Source organism: Crocodylus siamensis, chromosome 5 (genome assembly GCF_052110815.1).
Source record: "Crocodylus siamensis isolate JL-2025a chromosome 5, ASM5211081v1, whole genome shotgun sequence".
NCBI classification, from domain to species: domain Eukaryota; kingdom Metazoa; phylum Chordata; order Crocodylia; family Crocodylidae; genus Crocodylus; species Crocodylus siamensis.
In genome coordinates, this window is record NC_143399.1 from 111982994 (window position 1) to 112002868 (window position 19875).

The 19875-nt window shown below is 40.1% G+C and overlaps 1 protein-coding gene across 1 annotated transcript in view; it reads right to left on the reverse strand.

The window, feature by feature from the left end:
• Positions 1 to 19875, reverse strand: part of ADCY1 (adenylate cyclase 1) — a 274667-nt gene that overhangs the window by 47947 nt on the left and 206845 nt on the right. Inside the window, exons 9-14 of the mRNA XM_090049959.1 lie at positions 16509 to 16703; positions 14673 to 14770; positions 9616 to 9700; positions 5220 to 5309; positions 1388 to 1644; positions 756 to 882 (exon numbers count right to left, since the gene is read on the reverse strand). Coding sequence (XP_089906085.1) covers positions 756 to 882; positions 1388 to 1644; positions 5220 to 5309; positions 9616 to 9700; positions 14673 to 14770; positions 16509 to 16703 — 852 coding nt within the window. The remainder of the gene's footprint in view (positions 1 to 755; positions 883 to 1387; positions 1645 to 5219; positions 5310 to 9615; positions 9701 to 14672; positions 14771 to 16508; positions 16704 to 19875) is intronic.

The following is a 19875-nucleotide window of genomic DNA, read 5'->3' on the forward strand; positions in this document are numbered from 1 at the left end:
GAATGAATTTGGCCTTTGTACAATCCAATTGCCATTGCATTGAATGGGATGTAAGCCAGCATAGAATGTGGCCTCCAGGTCTTCTAGGAACACCGAATCTGCTATACTGGATCCAACTCAACATCTGTCTTATTTGGTATTCTGGCTCAGGCAGTGGTCAGTGCCAAATGTTTCAAAAAAGGACTTAGGAACCCTGCTGCAAGTAGATACAACATAATCTACTCAGCCTGACCCCCATATTGCGTCTTATTCTGAGTTCTACAGTCTAATTGCATTTTGCATGAAAACTCTATCCTTTTATCAGTTTTAAATTTGCCACACTAATTTATTTGAATGTTCACAGCTTGTTGTTGTGTTACAAGGCAAAGTAAAGAGAAACCTTTGGGATAGTTTCTTCATGCCAGCTCTATAGCACTGTTTAGTCAACCAAATTCTTTAATGTGGAATTCCCAATATAAATAAAAACCCTTTACTTTCAGGTACTAGTACACAGCAGTAACACATGCAATTTAGTTCCCTTGTATAGTTTTATAAAATAGAGAAAGAGAAAAACAAAATCCTTTCATTGGTATGCTACCAAATTTATGAAAGAACCACATTCTGGTTCATCAATGAATTGTTGTAATCTTTCTTCTTAAAATATCAATGGACGGCATACAAAATATTTGGACCACATTGGTATTGGGGTGGGGTGTGTGTGTGTGTGTGTGTGTGTGTGTGTGTGTGTTTTGAAAGAAAAACAATGAGTGCCTTGCCTGCACAGCCCAGAGGTAGTCCAGTCTTAACTTCAAATCCACCTGCCTGGAATGAAGAGCCAAAGCACAGGAGAACAGTAGAATGGCTAATATAGGTTCATAGCCACGCATATAAAAGGAACCACCCCTTTAAAAAGAATGAAAGGACACAATTAGTACAGATATTTTTAAAGTGAAAACTTGATCTCATTTCTTGAATGACTAGTGAAATACTATGCATCTCCTGAAACACTCTTCCAGGGCCTGGTTTTCGAAACCGTCCTATGAAGAACAAGACACTTTAGGTTGGACACCCCAAAATCACTTGCCCTTTTTGAAAATGGATACTGCCATATACAAGGACTGTCAGTGAAACAGGAACCTACTGCAATAATATGATTACTATATTACGCCCCAAGACAAAAAATGCCCAATCACCCAATTTCTTGAATGTCTTATCTGACAAGGTATTTATGAATAATATGAACACTATTCTGCTAAGTTTACAAGTTCAGTATTATTATTTCCCCAGAGATGCTAACTTAATTCCACTTAACACAACAGTGGAATGCTATAAGGACAACAGTAATAAAATGGGAGTAGACACAGTTTTGAATTATATAGCCTTTTCCTTAATTTTGCAGGTCACTTACCCAACTGCTTTTCTGTACCCACTGAGTTCCAAAATAACTATGTACAAAACTGTAACAAAAAGCAGGAGAATCATTTTTGGCAAGGAAGAGACGCGTAGAAATATTGCCAGAGTAAGAGTCCCCACGACGCAGGAAAGGAAAGCATAATGGGCTGTGTCACATGGAAGTTCTTTCATTGTTTCATTCATTCCACCAGGAGAAATGATGACTATGGAACTGCTGGAATTAGTATTCCATAACCAAGGCATGCAGCCAATCTGGGGAAAAACAGAGAGGAGGAGGGGAAACCATTTAAAATGAAAACTTGATAAAAATACAGCCTGTTTATAGCCCCCTTCGCTCAATCAGGTATGGACTAAAGGTCCCCAGATGTCTATTCCTCCCCCTTAACAAGGCTGTCTTTTTCCGTGGACATTTCCACCCTTGTTTCAGATAGAAGTCACGCCCTTTGTCCACTAGATGGCAGTGAGGCAAGAAGATTAAAATGTGAACCTAAACAGCTTTTTTTTCCACTCAAAAAAAAAGGGCCCAAGACAGCATCTACTTACCAAGAATTAAAAGCATTTTAATAAACAGTTACATGGCCTTTTGCTAGAAATGTTTTCATGCTCTCAGTGAAAGAAATCTGTTGATTATACATATTATTTAAACTCTACTGACTGAGTATATCCAGACTTGTAAAACAAAATGATACTGGCAGTGCTGTAGAACAGAACTGGATGAAAAACTGCTCTCCTTCACTTGGGGAGCTAAGCTTGATTTGTGTCAGTAGCCATATTTGTTTCAAATACGATAGATACGGAACTCAGGATCCCTATCTTTGGTTATTTGTGAAACTCCATCTCCCTCTTCTTTCTAGGCTACATTCCCTTTGTCAGGAGGAAGCAGAATCAAATTCTTCCAAAGCCAATGTCAGTGATGCATGAAATTCCACCAACCTGGAAAGTGAGGAATCCCAAGTAAAAGGCTTTGTTCCAATACATCAGGTGAGTTTTATTACACATGAGTTTCTACCCTCCACCAATGGAGAGGATAGGAGTTAATTTTAGCTGGGAGAGAAGGGTGATATGGGATTAGAATACTAATGTTAATAGGTACCTCTACATAAATCCCAACTGTACTATTGCTTTTATTTTGAAGTGTATTATTAGACTTTTTCTAAATTCATACCATGCCATGAAATATATAAATGACAATCTGAAAGGTGATTAAGCAATATATTTTATAGGCAGTTTGTCATTTAAGAATATGAAACATAACAGAGAAAGCATTAGGTGTTAATACATAATAGCTGCCACTGTGAAATGAGGTCAGAGAGTGAAAAAAAAAAATTAAGATGATATTTTTCTCAAGGTCCTTTAAAATGCCAATTGCATTGTAGAAGGGCTAGCATCTCAAAACTAAAGAACATTTGGGAGTTTTGTAACTTATATACTATTCATCCAGCAAAACACCATCTGCTCTATAACTTACATGAGTGAAACCTCCATGCTTAAAACTCTCTGATTATGGAAAGCTCTAGAGGAGTTTTTCAGATATTAATAGATTCCACTGGTAAAACATGTCAGCCAAACATTTAAAGATTTACAAGTTAATCTCAGCTACACTAAAATATAAAACTGTGACTGAAAGACATGGTAGAGCAAAATGCAATAAGGCAAGGGGAGGAATGGGATAGGGGAGATGGGGAAGAATTCTAGTCCTTATTTAGCTACCACTTTGCTATGTGGCCTTAGTCATAATTGTTTCTCTATCAGATTTTCACCATCTGTAAAACAGGGAATATAGCACTTGCTAATATCTTGTAATTACTTACAGCTAGAGACCTAGACAGCCATAACAGTCCCCTCCTTGATCTGTGATAAAAGAGTCTTGGAGAGAGTTTAGGGCTGTAAATCCCACATGGAGTGAGATGTTTCTCTTCAGTTCAGAGTAAGGTCTGGACAGAATAGCACCATTTCTGCTCAGTGTTTTTTTTTTTGGAATATCTTTCCTCAGGTGCATAATGCCCTCCATGCTTTGTATAAGGAGCCTCAGTTCCTTAAACTGGTACTGGATGTTGTGAATTACACAAGGCAATGCGGTACCAAAATCACAGTCAGCACAATAATCAGTACTGTGACATTTAGGTTCCTATCATGGCTCTAACTCGTGGTATTTCCATATCTTTATTTTAAAGATTTACGGTATTATAAAATAGCTACTTACAAATAAATGAAAATAGCTGTTCTTATAAAGGGATGGAATTAAAATCACTTCTACTGCAGACAAAAACTGTGTAGCCAAATTAGAGGATGTACTGGAAGTGGTTTTAAAGGCAATCAAAATACCCAACATTTCCATAGACATTTAAGTACCTCTTTTGGGGTTATCTATGTGTGCAGTTGAACCTTGTTAGCCATGAAACAGTAATTCTCAACCAGGGATGCCCTGAGATCCTTTCAAAGGGATGAGGTGTTGTTGTGTGTGCAATCATGATTCACAAGATAAACACAGAGATTTCAAACAGGAATCCACAGTGTCAAAAGCACTCTGACTTTCTGTGGTCTGTCTGAATTTTTTGCAACAGAAACATTTCTATATAAATTTTTCCCTAGGCCAAAAAAACAAGTGAAAACTAAGAGCTGGGGGGAGGTCTTGAGGGGGGTCCTTGAGTCTAACCAAAAATATCTCAAATCTAACCAGGGGTGCTTTGAGTCTAAAAAGGCTGAAAACCATTGTCATCAAGATCTTCAAAGTATCTGACACCTGACATTACCAAAATGTCACGCCAAGGGCCAGACTGTATTCCACCTATTAGGTAGACTTGGGCACCTAAGTTAAATTCCAGTCCACCCTGCTCAAGTCCTGAAAACAGTTACTATAAAAGGTGGGTGGGTCCTCTTCCTTCTGGCTGCTATTTTGTGACTCAGTCTTTAGAGTCAGATAATAGAATGTTACAACAGTAGATGCATTAATGGATTTACAGAGACTTGAACAAGGTGGATGAAAATTGTATTTAGGTGCTTAAGTCCACTTGGAAGCTTAATAGGTGAAATAGAAGCTGGCCCCAAGTAATGAATACTCCTGTAAGGTAGATAGATATTTTTCAGAGATTCATTTCAGAGATTATGAAATGGAGAGAAAAAAAATCAAGTGATTTTCCTAAAATCCTAGCTCTTTACTGTGTCTCCCTTTAACTTGGCTTTTTTAGTTGCACAAAGATACATCTTTACACACCACATTTAACTGAAACCATTAGCCACCTTGTATTACATTTTTTAAAAAGCTTGATCAAAACCCAGTTAAGTCAATTAAAAGAATTTCATAAGCTTCAATGGAAATTGGATGAGGCCTACTATCATTTGCTTGATGAAGACAAAACGTGTGTGCGCGCGCGCGCACGTGTGTGTTTAAGTCCAAGTTTTCAAACAGGTTCCTATATCAATGTTCCTAAATCCCTCCTCAAGCTTCCAGTAAAAGTGGCCTGATTTTCAAAATTGCTGAGCTCATGAAATGTCTATTTTATCAGTAGTTTCCATTATATCACAGTAGCTATACCAATTCATATGGCTTGATATGAACATTTCTATGGCTTCCAATCTATAGAATTAACTTTATAACTTACTAGTAGTTTTACCACTGATATCTGAACACCTTAGACTCATAGCAATAAAAGTTTAAAGCTACACACAGTGCTATACAATGTCTATGCATATATTTACATTTTTAATCTGTGAGTGTGGATAAGAGTGAATGTTAATAGGTTAAGCTGGGGGCCTAAGTGCAATGTAGAATAGATTGCTCTTAAACATAATGCTTGAGCTACGTAATACTGGATTGATAGACTCACCACACATCCTTGCGCCACAGAGTAAATTAAGATCACAATGAAAATACACAAAATGGTACGAATTTGTATTGTCAGGCACCCTGGAAAACACTGAAATGGGGGGGGAAGAGATATTAAATTGGATATTCTAAATCTACAAAATATAAAGAAGAGATCTGTTATTATTTGCAAGGGCATCATATAAAATAAATAATAAATATGATAAATATGCCTGTTTTGTCAGTTACAAAATAAGCATAACATTATAATTGTGAGCACAAAATAAGCACAGAAATATTTTTTCAACAAAAGTGAAAAGTAATTTGTAAATCATTTCCCACTACAGTTAAAACTGTAATTTCATTTTATTTTACGATATTTGCTTACAATAATGACACCAAGCTAATCTGTAGCATTCTACATTTTTCACATGGAAAAAGAAAATATAACTCCCTGGTCTGTGAAAAGGATGGAAAGTCAAGAGGACAAACTGAGCATGAAGTGCTATATTTGCTGCCCTCTTATGGATTTCATCCTGCATCACTTGAGACAATAGGATTTTTCCATTTATTTCTTTTAATAGAAGCAGGATCAAATCCTATGGAACAAAGAAGTTACAGTGGGATACACTATTTTTTCTTTAGAAGATGTAAATTCATCTGGGCTGCTTTTGGGCTGGGGCAGTGGTGGTGAAGGAAAACCCATGCTGGTCAGAGATACTGTGTAAAATTCCAGTAAGCATAGTATCTACTAGGCCTGTGCAATTAGGCAGCTGTTTGATCCGGCTTCGGATCTGTCCACTTCGGATGCCAGGGATCCAATCCAGAGCTCTGGACCTGGTTCCCACTTTGATCCGGCCAAAGCAGCTCTGAAGCTTCGGAGCCACCTCGGAGATCTGGCTATAGGGTATAATGGGGGATCAATGAAATACCTATAACTGTGGTGTTTTTTGTCTGATTTGGATGAACCTTGCAGGGGTGGTAGCCTCTGCTGAGAGCATGAAGCCTGCCATGTTTCAAGAAGATCAGTGAAGGGGTTTGGGGGAGACTGCACCTCAAGCTGCTGACAGGCAAAACTCATGACATAGATGACCCTGTGTGTGTTAAGGCGCAGCAGGCTGAAAACTGCATGAACCCTTTCACTGATCTTCTTGAAACTTGGCAGGCTTTGTGGCCTCACCAGGGGCTACCATCCCTGCAGTTTTTACCCCACTGTGTTGTAACACATAAATGTGACATGAGTTTTCCTTTCAAGAATCTGGGGTGCAGTTCCTCCCAAACCCCTGCACTGATGTTCTTGAAACTTGGCAGGCTTCATGCTCTCATCAAAGGCTACCACCCCTGCAAATTTCAAAGTTATTGATATTTCATTGATTCCCTATGGCTGGATCTCCGAAGCGGCTCCGAAGCTTTTCTGAAGCTCTTCAGAAACTCCAAACCGCTTCAGAAAGCCTAAAGAAGCCAACGCTTCAATCTGGACATGCTGCTTCAGACACCAAGCATCCGAAGCTGGTCTGGATCTGAAGCACAGTCTGAAGCTGTGCACAGCTCTAGTACGTACTTAACTACCAGAGAAAGAAAAAACATAATTTACATGTCACTTATGGAAGGGTCTTCTGTGGGCATGTGTCAACAGAGAACAATGCTCCCCCTTTTGTGTGCAAAGACGTGGCCCCACTAGATTTACTGGAAGGATGCGAGACCCATAATTTATGCCAATTTTGGATGAACTATACTTAGCTGTGTTGCAAAACATAAGAACCCCACTTCAGTGGATGATCAACCACATTGCTCAATAGATCAAACTAGAACTGTGTGAGTATAATATGATCTACAAATGTATTGTAACTTGCCATGGGAAAAGATAAAATGTACATAAATGGAACATGGAAACTGTTAATACAACATCAATAATAAATTGTTATAAACGTGATTAAAACAGACTGAGCTACCGTGCTCTAGCAAATTTAATGGAATTATACCAGAAATCAATCTACCAATTTTGATAAAGTATGTTGTGACACCCATTGTGTCACATTCATCAGTTTAGTAGAACAGTGATAAGCTGTGGAACAAAGCTTTCTCATAACACAAGCTGTTATCAGGACACAGTTTATTCCAGCACCGTGAAATCCAAATGGTGCAAATTTGTATGTGGGGCCAGTTCTGTACCAATGCTAGGAAGCTCCATGAGGGAAACATGTCCTGTTGGCTAATTCTTGTTTCACTAGTACCAAATGCCAGAAAGTGTAATGCCGTCTTTATATGAGTGCTCTAGGGCTCATCGTGTGCTGCCCTCCAACACATTTGTTGGAGCATCCTCAGTGTCATCACTCCATAATCCCATCATATGAAAGGAGATACAATGTCATTGTATGTAGTAGAGGATGCAGTTTTCAATGGAAGAAATTAAAGGATAATTTCCTTATCACTTACAAAACCACTAATAGCAACAGTGAAATGCAGAAAACTGTTAAGCACAAGGGTTACGTTGCACAATTAAAAGATGAGCAAAAGGCAAAATACAGGCCTTTTACCACATTACATAAGCTTGTAATGTTATGGCATACACATGGTACAAAGAATAGCACATTAAACTACGTTTAACCAGAAAGAAAACAAGCATAAGACAGACACATGGACAAGTTAAAGGTAGTTTCCTGAATTTCACAATATGAATATCGCAACCACCATGTTTTGTTAGCATAGCTTTTGGCATATCATTGCCTTTGTTTGCCTCTGGCTTTTGAGTACTATTAGGTGGTTGTTAACTAATGAGTCATCATCAGATCTCTTAAATGTCAAGTAAATAACTTCTACTGTTATTTTACAGAAAACAGAGGCACAGAAAAAAGAGTGACTTGTTCCATGTTATACAGGAAATGAGTGCCAGAGCCTGGGTTAGAGTACAGGAGTTCTGGCTCACAGCCCCATATAAGACAAAGCTGCTACTCAACTCCAACTGTTATAATACTTAATTTTCTCTCTCTACTAGGCCTCAATCCTATAAAATGCTGAAAGCCTCTAGAGCAGGGGTTGTCAAGATGGGTACTTGACAATGCCCTAGGGGTATGCGCGAGTGGGCCACGATGGAGTGCCACCACGCACCATCCCACGCAGGTGTCGCCTGGTGGGCCAGATGCAGAGGCTGGGGGAAGCTTGCACACGGTGACTCCCACTGCGTCCTGTTCAGCTAGGTCCTCCTTCCCCCCGCTCTGTGTCTGGCCAGTGGGGGTACACTGCTCTGCATCTGGTGGCTGGGGGTACACTGATCCAAAAAGGTTGAAAACTCCTGCTCTAGAGGAACCTAGAGTATGGTCAAGTCCTACTGATCTTCATAACAAAAGGACAACCTTTAAATTTGCCTCAAAACATGTTTATAAAGAAGAGAGATTTCCAACAAACAGCATGAGCATTTGAGAAGCAGATATAGAACAACAGATGATGAGCTGCTGCGCCTCTCTGAAACAAGAGACTAACAAAATCACTCCCAAATAATTGTCTAAGTTCATAAATAAAGATTTCCTCTTCACTAGCTACTCTGTTAATTAAACTGTTTGTTTCCACAAAAACAATTACTCTCCCTTAGCCAAAGGGCATTTTTCTTAATTAAAAGGATTGTGTACTAATCACCAGTGCTGATTAATTGTGTAGGTATATGGTCTTCATCTTTATCTGAAAAACTACATTTACACTAACCCAGCAAAGTACTTCTTTTGCCAGAAAATGAGTGTCTGTAAATCCTTATCCTGACTTGGAAGAAAGAATGTTCTCCTACAACTGCAGAATGTCCTTCTACTGTTTTACTGTTTTGAAAATGTGATCTTGGGTAATTAATTAGAAGTAGCAGTTCTGACAAAGTCAGAGGATCCATGTATTAAGATGTTGTCCATGGATGTCAATAGGAGCTTTTAGGGGGTGGTAGAAAAAAAGAAAATTGTATATAGCATAACCATATAAGATCCTGATAACATTACAAATTAAGAGGTTGCGGAACTTAAAAAAAACAACACAAAAAAAATGTCCCCAAAACCCAGGAGCGTGGGAACAATTCAACTGTTTCTGACAGAAATCCAGGTCTTGATGGTAAGGATTCAGAGAATGACAATGCATAGGGCTGGTGCAATAGGAATCCTTTTGCCCTAATATCAAGATTTACCCAGACATTTTGCACGCCGATGAGTGAAGGAAAGGCTCCCTTATAGCAAGTCAGCTTCGGTGTTCACATATGTTGCTTGGTGTACCCCTGGGTTGCGTTGATACATATTAGGCACATCAGGAAAAAACCAAAGATTTCAGAACTAGATTTCTAATGCTCTGGCACTACACAGTGTTTACTGGTGTCACAGCATTCCTAATAACTAATGGAAAGTACAGAAACTGAAAGAAGAACAATCATAAAATCTCAAATCACTCACTTGTACTCGTGTGACATGAAGGTACATAATACAAGCCACTAGGAAGCATATGCAGAACACCAGGAGGACAAGGACTATGGTACTCCTAGAAGGAAAAAACAAGAAGAAATGAAGGAATGAAATTCCAGAGTACAACAGTATTTGTGTTTTGTACTGGCTTGGCAGATAAAAAGTGTTTTTACCACCTAGACAGAGGGAGATCTCACCACTCTCTCTTGATCCATCTCCTTATGGTATTGCCTAAAACCCACTGTAGAAACTCATTATTCTCAGGAGGAACAATTCGATATTTTCTCTCAGATACAGTACATTTTAACAGATATACAATAATCAGTTTCTTCACCCTGAGGTATAGTGATGGCTGTGGCAGCAGTGGTGGCTATTTTTGTGCCCCCCCAAAATTCGTACCAAGAGCTGGTGCCCTGCTCATCCATCCCTGCATTTTAAGATCCTAGTAGGGGAATCGAACTATATCCACAGCGTGCCTCGGGAATGCATATTACTTTTTAATTACAGGTTAATACAGGATAGCCTAAACCACGCCATCTAAAATAAAAAAAAATAACAATTACTTAGTCTTTGAGGCTTGGCTATTCCATAACAGTTTCCAGATACATTCCAAGTCTTTGTGAGTAAAAAGCAGTAATAAAGATCAGAGATCTGTCTATGTAGTTACTTAAAAAAAATCCTGGACTACATCCTGGCCCCTATTTCTGCTGCTCCAATGACACAACTAGAAGGCCTTCAGACCTTATTTCTGAAGAGCCCCTAGGAAATTGAGGAAAACCTGTTACAAGCCCTCTCACAGTCTTCCAAAGCAGAGTGCAAGGTTGAGGGAAAGAAGACATTGGTTGGGCTTTCCTGCATGATGGTGATCCTTGGTTACTGTAACAGCCTCCTGGGGATGTTGGCAGCCAGGGACAAGTTAGAGGGAGCAAAACAGAAGCTTAATATAACCTTTGGGCCCTTTTTCTGTAGTCTCACAACTATGACTCATCCAGACCAAAATATGAGCCACTCCACATATGCCCTTTACTATTATGGCTGAATAACATCTGCTGTTGAAGGATTTTAAAACCAAACAGTAGAAGGAAAAGAATAACTACTGGGTGTGGTATTTTTCCAGATCACTATATAATCCTGATAAATGTTTCTGATTTCAAATTCATACAAACATCTACAAAAATGCAAGGATACTTTTGAATGGGTGATAATTTGGATGCCACCCACCCACCCACACATCTCTAGGTGCTACCACAAATAGGGCATATCTACACATGCATTAATGCACAGCAGTTACTCCACATTTAGTGCACATGAATGGGCACTACTGCACAGTAGTGCTGGCGCACACATTTTAGGTGATACTACTGCATAGTAGACTAATCCTACTGCACACTAGCATGGCTTTTGCCTGCCAGGCTAGTAGAATTAGTCTACTGTGCTTGAAGTGTCTCATGTATATGTGCCCATAAATACTAAATAAATAATAAGCAGTAGTAGCACCAGCTGGCAGGCTCTGCTATGCTTTTGAAGCACTGACTTTTATTGTGGGTACAATAATGTATTGTGTGTACAAACTCTCATCACAAAACAATGCAGGGGACAGAGGGCATGTCATAAGCATTATAATCTGTGAGGGGACTTAGTATATTCTCCTTTCCATCATTGGTCAGCTTGAGCAGACAGGGCCATAGTGTTTCATTTGTTCATTTTCTTTGGGGGTGCAAGCACCACTTGTCACAAAGCCTGAAAATGGCAGACCTTTTAATAAGCACCAAAGCCCCCTTCCACCTTGTGTGCTCATGTAACAATGGGCCAATATCAGGACTTAACAGTATCTTGCTATATTAGTTTCTGAACTTTCCTCTGGGAACACTTCTCTCTTGTAATAGACATCAAGAACTTTCTTTCCTGCTCCCACTGTAACAACATAATACTCTTTGTGACTTGCTTTGTCCCTGCAGGCCAGAATCCCTTTCATTATTACTTACTGCTTTTGACAATTTAAATAGCATTTCCAAGTTAAAAGTTTCATGCATAGGGGAGATGTGGGCTCTTTTTGCAATAATTTGCTTTTGCAAGGTTGTAGCACACTTGATGCTGTGATTATGTCAAAATTATACAAAGATATTGGCCAGGATACTACTAAGAAGTAAGGTTGTCCAATAAAGCCACCCCAGGGTGCTGCAGGAAGCAATTCTAGCATTCTGTAGGCAGCACTTTTCTAAATGTATCAGTAATGAACAGCAGTGTAACTAGGATGGGGCAAGTGCAGGATCAGCCCCATGTGCTGACTATACGGAGGTGCCAAAATCCTCTCTGGAAACTTTTACCATAGTAGGGGCAGCCCTGTGCTATAGGAGCCAGGCAGTACAACTCCGTACTCAGCAGTGCATCTGGAGTGCAGGGGCAAGTGGAATGGTGCTCCTCTCCTCCCCAAAGAGTTTTTCTCCCAGTAGGTTCAGCCTATATTTTGGGACGGAAACAGGAGAGCCTGAGGGTGCAGCTCTGCCTGTACAACAGGGCTACAGACATCAGACCATTTCTCTCTGCTGCTGCTGCTCAGGTTTTCTGCACCTGAAGGCAGCTGTTACTTCTGCTGTCGCTGTCTTCCATCTGCAGAGAGCCTGGGCAGGTAATATTTCCCCTTCTCCCACCCTGCATCCCTCTACCCTTGGTGCTGAATGAGCTTACTACTATGCCTCTGGTAATGAACAAAAAGGTATTCCATGGCGCTGCTCCCTCGGTAGTTTGTCTCTGTCAGACCAGAAGTTAAACTGAAGTTTTCACCAGTTGGTTATTAAAGAAGCACCCCATCTTTTGAAGAATCAGTTTCAAACTACCATATTATATTGCCTACTCCAATTCATTCTGAAGCTTCGATAGCATCTGCTTTATTTTGTCACTTCCTATCCTAAATTGCTACGTTCTGCTGCTGGGCTTTACTTTGCAGGTAGAAGTAGCAATTTCTGTGTATACTTTATCCAGAGATCTTTGGGAAGGGGGAAAGGGCTTTAGTTGATTGATCTTTAGAAACTGCTTTAAAATCCTCAGCTGAAAGCCGATACAAACTTGAAACTATGAAATAATGATAGTACGAAACTTTTATTTAAAAACAACTTTCAAATAAATATTATTCTGACTGAAAAATTGAAAGCAGCTGAAGGAGCTGAAGTTAGTATGGTATTTGCAAAGGCATTCACCTGTGGCCTAACTGGCCACACAAGTCCTAGTGACGTGATGAGAACAAGGTTAAGCTAACAGGAAGTCCCTCGCTATAAAGGACATAAGCCAGGATATTTTTTATTCACTTGAAAAATGTCTTCACCCAACATTATCTGTAATAACTCCTTAGGAAGTTGAAACAGAAGTCTGATTAGTTACCAAAGAAATAAATAATTATTCATATACATATGCTTGTGAGAGTCAGTGGCGATTGCTGAATTATGTGAATCAGCCAATAAACAAATAAAAATACAAACAACAAAAGAAACACAAAAATAAACTGTGATCAATTAATCACCTGCAACTCATAATACATCCACACTACAGTAAATAGCTGACTGCAGGTTACATAGACACACCTGAGTTAGATTTAGCTAGACAGCTTGTAGCTGAGGCAGCACAGATTTCAGCACAGACTAAAACACTGCCCAAGAAGCTGGGTAAATATTCAGGGTTAGCTTGTGCTAAGCATGGTACTATTACAGTTATATTGCTAGAAGAACCAAAGGTAGCTAGCTTAAAGCTATCTTGAGCATGTCTTCATTCATAGACAAAGGTATGGCTATAGCTGCATAGACCATACCCTAACTGATTTAATGAGTGTTCACATTGATTTCCTTCAAACATATCTTCTACACTTGTGGGGTTTAACCTTTTTGGCAGGTGTACTAGCCCTGAATGCCACTTTGATCTCTTTCCCTTACTCATTCTGCTGCTCTGCTTTCTGCTTCCTGACCTGTGCTGCCTAATAGGGCCATGTGAAGCTTCAGTCCCTGATTCGATTCAGCAGAGAGTTGGCCCAATTCAGTGGCTGAATCTCTGAATCTGAATCAAATCGATCAGAGGACCCTTTAATCTCTCCAAATTGAATCAGAACCCTCCAAATCAATTCAGAGAGATTCGAAAAGATTTGGCAATTCGGACATAGACACAGATTTAAATGTTTTTTTCTACATACCTCTAGGTAGCAGGTGGCTTGTGAGTGCTGCGATGCTGGGGCTCATGGAGTGTCCCACAGAAGCGCGGGGGAGTCCCCAGTGTGCTTGACAGGAGATCCGGAAGTGGACCACAAGCATTTTTGGCCCACTTCTGGGTACGTCGGGGGGGGCCCTCCGCACCCGCCCGGCTCAGCAACTGGTGTCTCCTGGGTCTGGGTACTTCTGGTCCACTTCTGGGTTTGCCACCGAGCATGCGGAGGACCTGCCCACACTCCTGTAGGACACTCCATCCACTCCAGCAATGCAGTGTTCACAAGCCGCGCTGGTATCTCAAGGTATGTAGAAGAAACATTTAAAGCTGTGTCTATGTTCAAATTGCTGATTCTTTGAACGACTATCTCTGATTCGGGTTGAATCCGAATCCGAGTCCAATAGGGACCGCTTCACACAGCCCTACTCCCTACACGAGCTGCTTTCTGCCCTATCGGTCACTGTGCTGCCTGTCCCTTCTCCAGTCTGTCATATGCCATAAAGAAGCCGCCTAAGCTACTTGTGGTGCTTGTACAGTAGTTTGGCTACCCCTGCTCTACACATTTATTACCGGGGGAGGGGAGGTGTTAATCATTGTACTTACGCTACTGATAAAGAAAAGAAAGAGAAGAATAGATACTTGTTTTCGAAGAGCCAGATGTACACAGACACATTGGAGAGACAAGGTTGATCATCAGATTTAGGATGTACCAATCTTGACCATATACTTTAGAAAGGACATGTCAAATATCTTGTTTGGGTTTTCACTTTCTGTGCTGCGTTATAGGTAAAGTGTGTTTCAGTTTTTACTCTAGAGTATATTTGGCTATGCTCTGAATGCAAATGGCAAAAGATACTTACTGTGGTATTATTAGAAGGTAGACAAGGCCAAATAAGGCAGCTAGAATTAGAGAGAGACCTACAGCACTGGTGAAGTATTCATCCTGAAGCTGGTGGTACTGCAAAAGAGAGGAGATGAATGAGGACAGTGAACTGGAATATATAATTCTTTCTTACTTTGAACACAGAACAGCATCTCATATCATTCACAATCTTTTACCTTTCAAACTGGAATTATTTAGGATTGGTCTTTGCCCAGGAGTGAATTGATATTTGAAGGCTTGAGGAAAAAAAAAGGTTTAGTCATTTTGAGTCAGAATGGGGAAAAAATAAATACATTGTTCCCATGACAAAGAAAAATCCTTCCTACCATTTTCAACCGGTTCTGCAGCTGTAGCAGCTGAGGTAAGACTGTTAAAATATACCACGCAAATAGTTTTTATTGAGAGATGTAGGTGAATGGTCCTGGAATGATTGGTTTGGATTTAAACAAGTAACAAGCCTTAAAAAACAATGTGCTCCCCTGATGAAGAATAAAGAATATTAAATGCCATACTCCAACCTCAGTAACACTGGACTTATTTTGCTCAATCAAATGAAACACTTTAGCTTTGCACCAGATTAACTGAGGCTAGAATGTGGAAACTTGGAAAGCAGGCCATGTGCACCACTGTAAGACAGGCAGAGCCTATGCCAAGGACTTCATGCACACACAGTCCCTGACAGCTTGGTAAATTGTAAGACGACTTGGGAAGGTGTATAACCAACAACTCTACTACAGTGCACCTCGCAGGATGATCTCAGATGTCTTTTAGTGCACGGAACAAAACTTTCTCATGGCCTTTATCCAAAGAGTTTCAGATTATGGAGTTTGTGCACCAGTGACCTTTTTCACTCCATATAACTCTCTTCTGCTCCCTTAAATAGAAGAAGGAGGCATAGAACTGGAAATTAATTCAATCTGACATATACAGTACCTTGCCTTTAGTCAGTGGTGACAACATATTCTTGACAACAAAATGCCTTACGTGCAAAAAAAAGAAAAAGTAATCGAGAGCTACTGCTAAATTTGTTTATATCACGTGTCTTCTACTTTTCCTTACTTTAAAAAAATACCCAGATGAGTTGGGGATAAATACTTTAGAGTTAAGGTTCTATTCTTCAGTGAAATTAATAGAGTTACTCTTAGGTTACAGCCATGTGCATGAGGTAAGACTAGAATGTGGTGGAGAGTATTAGGCCTATAACTCTAATTTTTGTAGAGTGAGATTATCCTGTATCAAAGCCATAAACTGAAGAAAGCTTTGGTACGTGGCTCTCCCCACACCTGGTGGCTGTCTACCATCCTGAATGGTTGGTAGAATAAAGAGTAGGACACAAAGGGAGTAGGGCACTAGGTAGAAACTTGACAGTTTGGGACAACCCAGAGCCAAGGCTTCCAGCTTCACAGAAATGCTGAAGAAAAAAATAAAATGTAGCCTTTCTAGAGTGGCATCATAGGGAGTCTGTATGAGTGATTGTGCATCCCATAAATGGGATTCCCAGGACTTCAGGATGGGCCCTTTAGACTATTACACAATATAAGTAGTTTAATTGCTACTGTCCCAATGGAATGACAAGGAAGAAACTCTACAAAGGATACCTCACTGAGATTTCCTTCTAACAAACTTCTTCTCTTCCCCTGTCCCTGAAGAGTGTCTTCCACAAGAAGGGGGAGGTAAAATCCAGTTGTTGTTTCACACACAGCCCCCATAATATTATTTCAAAATAGTGAGAAAAATGTGGACCTTCTTAAGAAGGTACAACTCCACTGACCCATTGTCTCTAAAGAGTGAAGTTAGTAGAAGGATCACTTACTTTATGCTCACGTTCAATTTGTTTGTACTTCAGGGTAATAAAATTCAAGTCAGCCATCTCAGACTCAGTTTGCCGGGCCTCTATCAAACGGCTGATGTATCTGTTTACTCGAGTTCCTGGAGTGTTGTATACAACATTTGTAGAAAAGGAGGAACGATTCCTGAGTTTTTCAGAGGCTGTCCTTAATGCTCTTCTCTGTGGCAGAAATGGAAACAAGAGGATGGTCGGTTGCTCTTCACAGCACAGATGTTATTAAAATTGGAAATGCCTCTTATTAGACATGGAGTGAAAAAAGTACTGGCAGACTCAAGACCATGCTCCTCAGCTTGGGAGTCCAGCCTCTGTGCCAAGGCTCCTTGCTGTATTTCTACTACTAAAGTCAGAAATCAGGAGCCAGGAAAAAAAAAAAAAAAGACAACGCATAGCTCTTATACCAACATGTTCGTAAGCTAACTGAAGTCTAAGTTTAAATTTCTCAGATGAGATTCTGACTTCAGTAATATTAGTGGCAATGCTCCTGTTGACTTCAACGGGTCCTGAACATCACTTCTGATCCTAGAGAATTGTCATTATTTATTGTCCTCCCCAAAAATTCGCTCTGCCACTGTGAACTGCAAACTCCCTTGCAGTTTGCAAGGATGTATATCTGTACATCTTGTGCAATGACAGCATGTGACTTTGAATATTTTTATGCCACAAATTTAGTCACAGATAGAAAGTTTTAAAAGCTATTTTTTAAAATTACTTTTCCTATATTACCATTTTTCTTTTGTTACTCACTCCACGTATATATGCCTGTATCCTGCCCCCAATCGAGACACTGACAGGTAGAGATGTAGAGAAACAACACCAAAGGCACTTAGGGCTAGATCCAACAATAGACTACATTACCCAAGGGAAGGCTAAATAAAGCAGAAGGGGGGCAGTATCCTGGATGTCCCAGTTTTCCTTATGGTCACCTACTGTTAGGAGCCTAGAGCTCTGTTACTGCAGAAGTCAAGATGCCCTACCTGGGAAGCCTGGCAGCTAGTTCACACCTAATTACAACTGTCCCACTGAGGCATTTCTAACACTGACAGAAGTTGCACCCTCACCAAATGTGTTATTTTATAGTGAAGCCAGAGGATGATGAGGAGAGAAAGGCACCCACCTTTCTATAACAGCCTTCTGGTTACATGATTTGCCCAAGAAGTGGGAAACTTGGGTTCAGTTCCCTCTTCCACTCAGAGAGTGAACTGGCCAAACCTACATCTCCCACCATGATGGAGAGTATGTTGGGTGGCGTATTGTCCACCATTTTCCAGTGAAACTGCTCCACTCAGCTACAAAGAATTCAGGTTGTATATAGCCAGAAAGCACAAAAGCAAGTGAGAGAAAACATGCTTCTAGTCTAGTAGTAATGACACTCCCTCCGGGGAGGAGATCATGGGCTCTAGTTTCTATTCTCAAGGCTGATTCTGCATTTTACATTAAATGATCATTAGTGTAGGTGACTGGAACCAAGCACTTCCACCTGTGTGGAGGACATCCTACCCAGAGGTTGGGTCTTGTGGTCTTGCTCTGACCCTGTGATTCTTGAATTCTTTGCTGTAAGGTGGCACAGCTTCATTTTGTCCCCTCCTCCCACTAGCCTATGTTACAGCCTAGCTATTAGGGCACTCTCCTGGTAGTTGCTAGATGTGGGTTGAAACCCTTCAGGCTGAAAAGAGAATTACATCCAAGTCCCCCACTTCCATAATCTAATCACTAGAATGTCATATAAAAGTTTGGCAGTACCATGGCCAATCCTTTTTGAAAGCATGGAGTTGGGTGGCCATTCTCAGGACAGCATTCTAGGTTGTGGATTCTAACTGAGCAAAGGCACATCTGCAGCCTTGACAGAGAAGCCTAAGACCTGGAGAGATCCAGGAGTTCAGACATGCCCTGAGCTTAATGTTTGCTACTGACCAACCTTATGGGGCTCTTCAATCAGCATACAGCTTATTTGGATTCTATTCTGAAGGTCCTAACTCTTCCCATGCATACTGTATTGTAAACTGAGATACCTAGCCGAGATTTATGGATTCTACTCCGACACTGAGGTATCAGAAAGTTAGGAGCCATAGTGCCCAACTTCTGGACATCCAAGTCTTCTGTTAGATCTAGCTCTTTGTGCCCATTGCCGTTGATTATGCTCAGTAAAATCTCATACATATAGTTATAGCATTACCTTTTACCTAGGATTTCAGTCTAGTTTATACCTGTACAGACAAGCTTAGGCTGTTTTGACATAAGCAGAAGAATATTGCTATTACCAAACAAGCACAAGTTTCAGGAATGCTATCTAATGCATTCAGAAATAACAAAGCTTCTCAAAACAAAAAATTGTCTACCACCTACAATACAACTGGAAGCATCTTCCTGGTCACTATCAGCAACTTAATAAAAAGATACAAGGTGCAATCAATGTTTGCACTGTTCAGAGTAATTAATTCTGATAAACCCATTTAAAACCCCCCCCACCAACATCGCTATCAGCTATATTAAGATTCTCTCTCAAAGTCACAGTTCAGAGGATAAAGGTGATCAAAAAGATGCTGAGCATGGATATATTAATTCAGTATTAAGAGATGTTTACATCTGTACTGGACATATGAAGCAAGTGTAATTGAATTTCTAAAAAAACAAAAATGTAGGTTAGCAGTTGGTTAAATAACACATACAAACATACTTCCCTGTACAGAGGATTTGGGTAACCAAACCAGACCAGTGGCTTATGATGTGGTCCCTGATAAATACAGGAAGAGACTCCACAGCACAGGGTAAAATACCTTTCCAATTCTTCTTTCAGTGTTTTCTGGCTGTCGTGTACAAAATATATATAACAACTGCATGCATCAATGTTTCTATTTCTGTCTTGCTTTATGCAGATGATGTGCTAGTAATGTCAGAATCCCAGGTAGCTCTCCAAAAGTTATTAGATGCCTTTCAGTAGTACTGTGTTTCAAGTAGCTTGGGAACCAACACTGTTAAATACAAATTACTGTTTTGTGGGACTTTTTTAAATAAAAAAAATCTGATCTGGAATAAACACACCAAAAGCATAAGCATTTGTCCTTTTATCCTTTTACAATAACACCAGTAAAAGGATACTGGCATCACTAAAGGTGTATAGATCTAAGGGAGAGTCCATTTCATTGTATGGAGCACAACTATGGAGTGCTGACCCCATGGTTCAGTAAAAAAAAGAAATAAAACTTTAATTATTTTTGAAGGCAGCTTTTATCTGTACCATATTCTGTGACAAAGTGGCTCACGTAATCTGAAACAGGGCCATTTAATGCGAGTACTTGAGCTCAATTAAGAACTATAAATTATTGGATAAAAT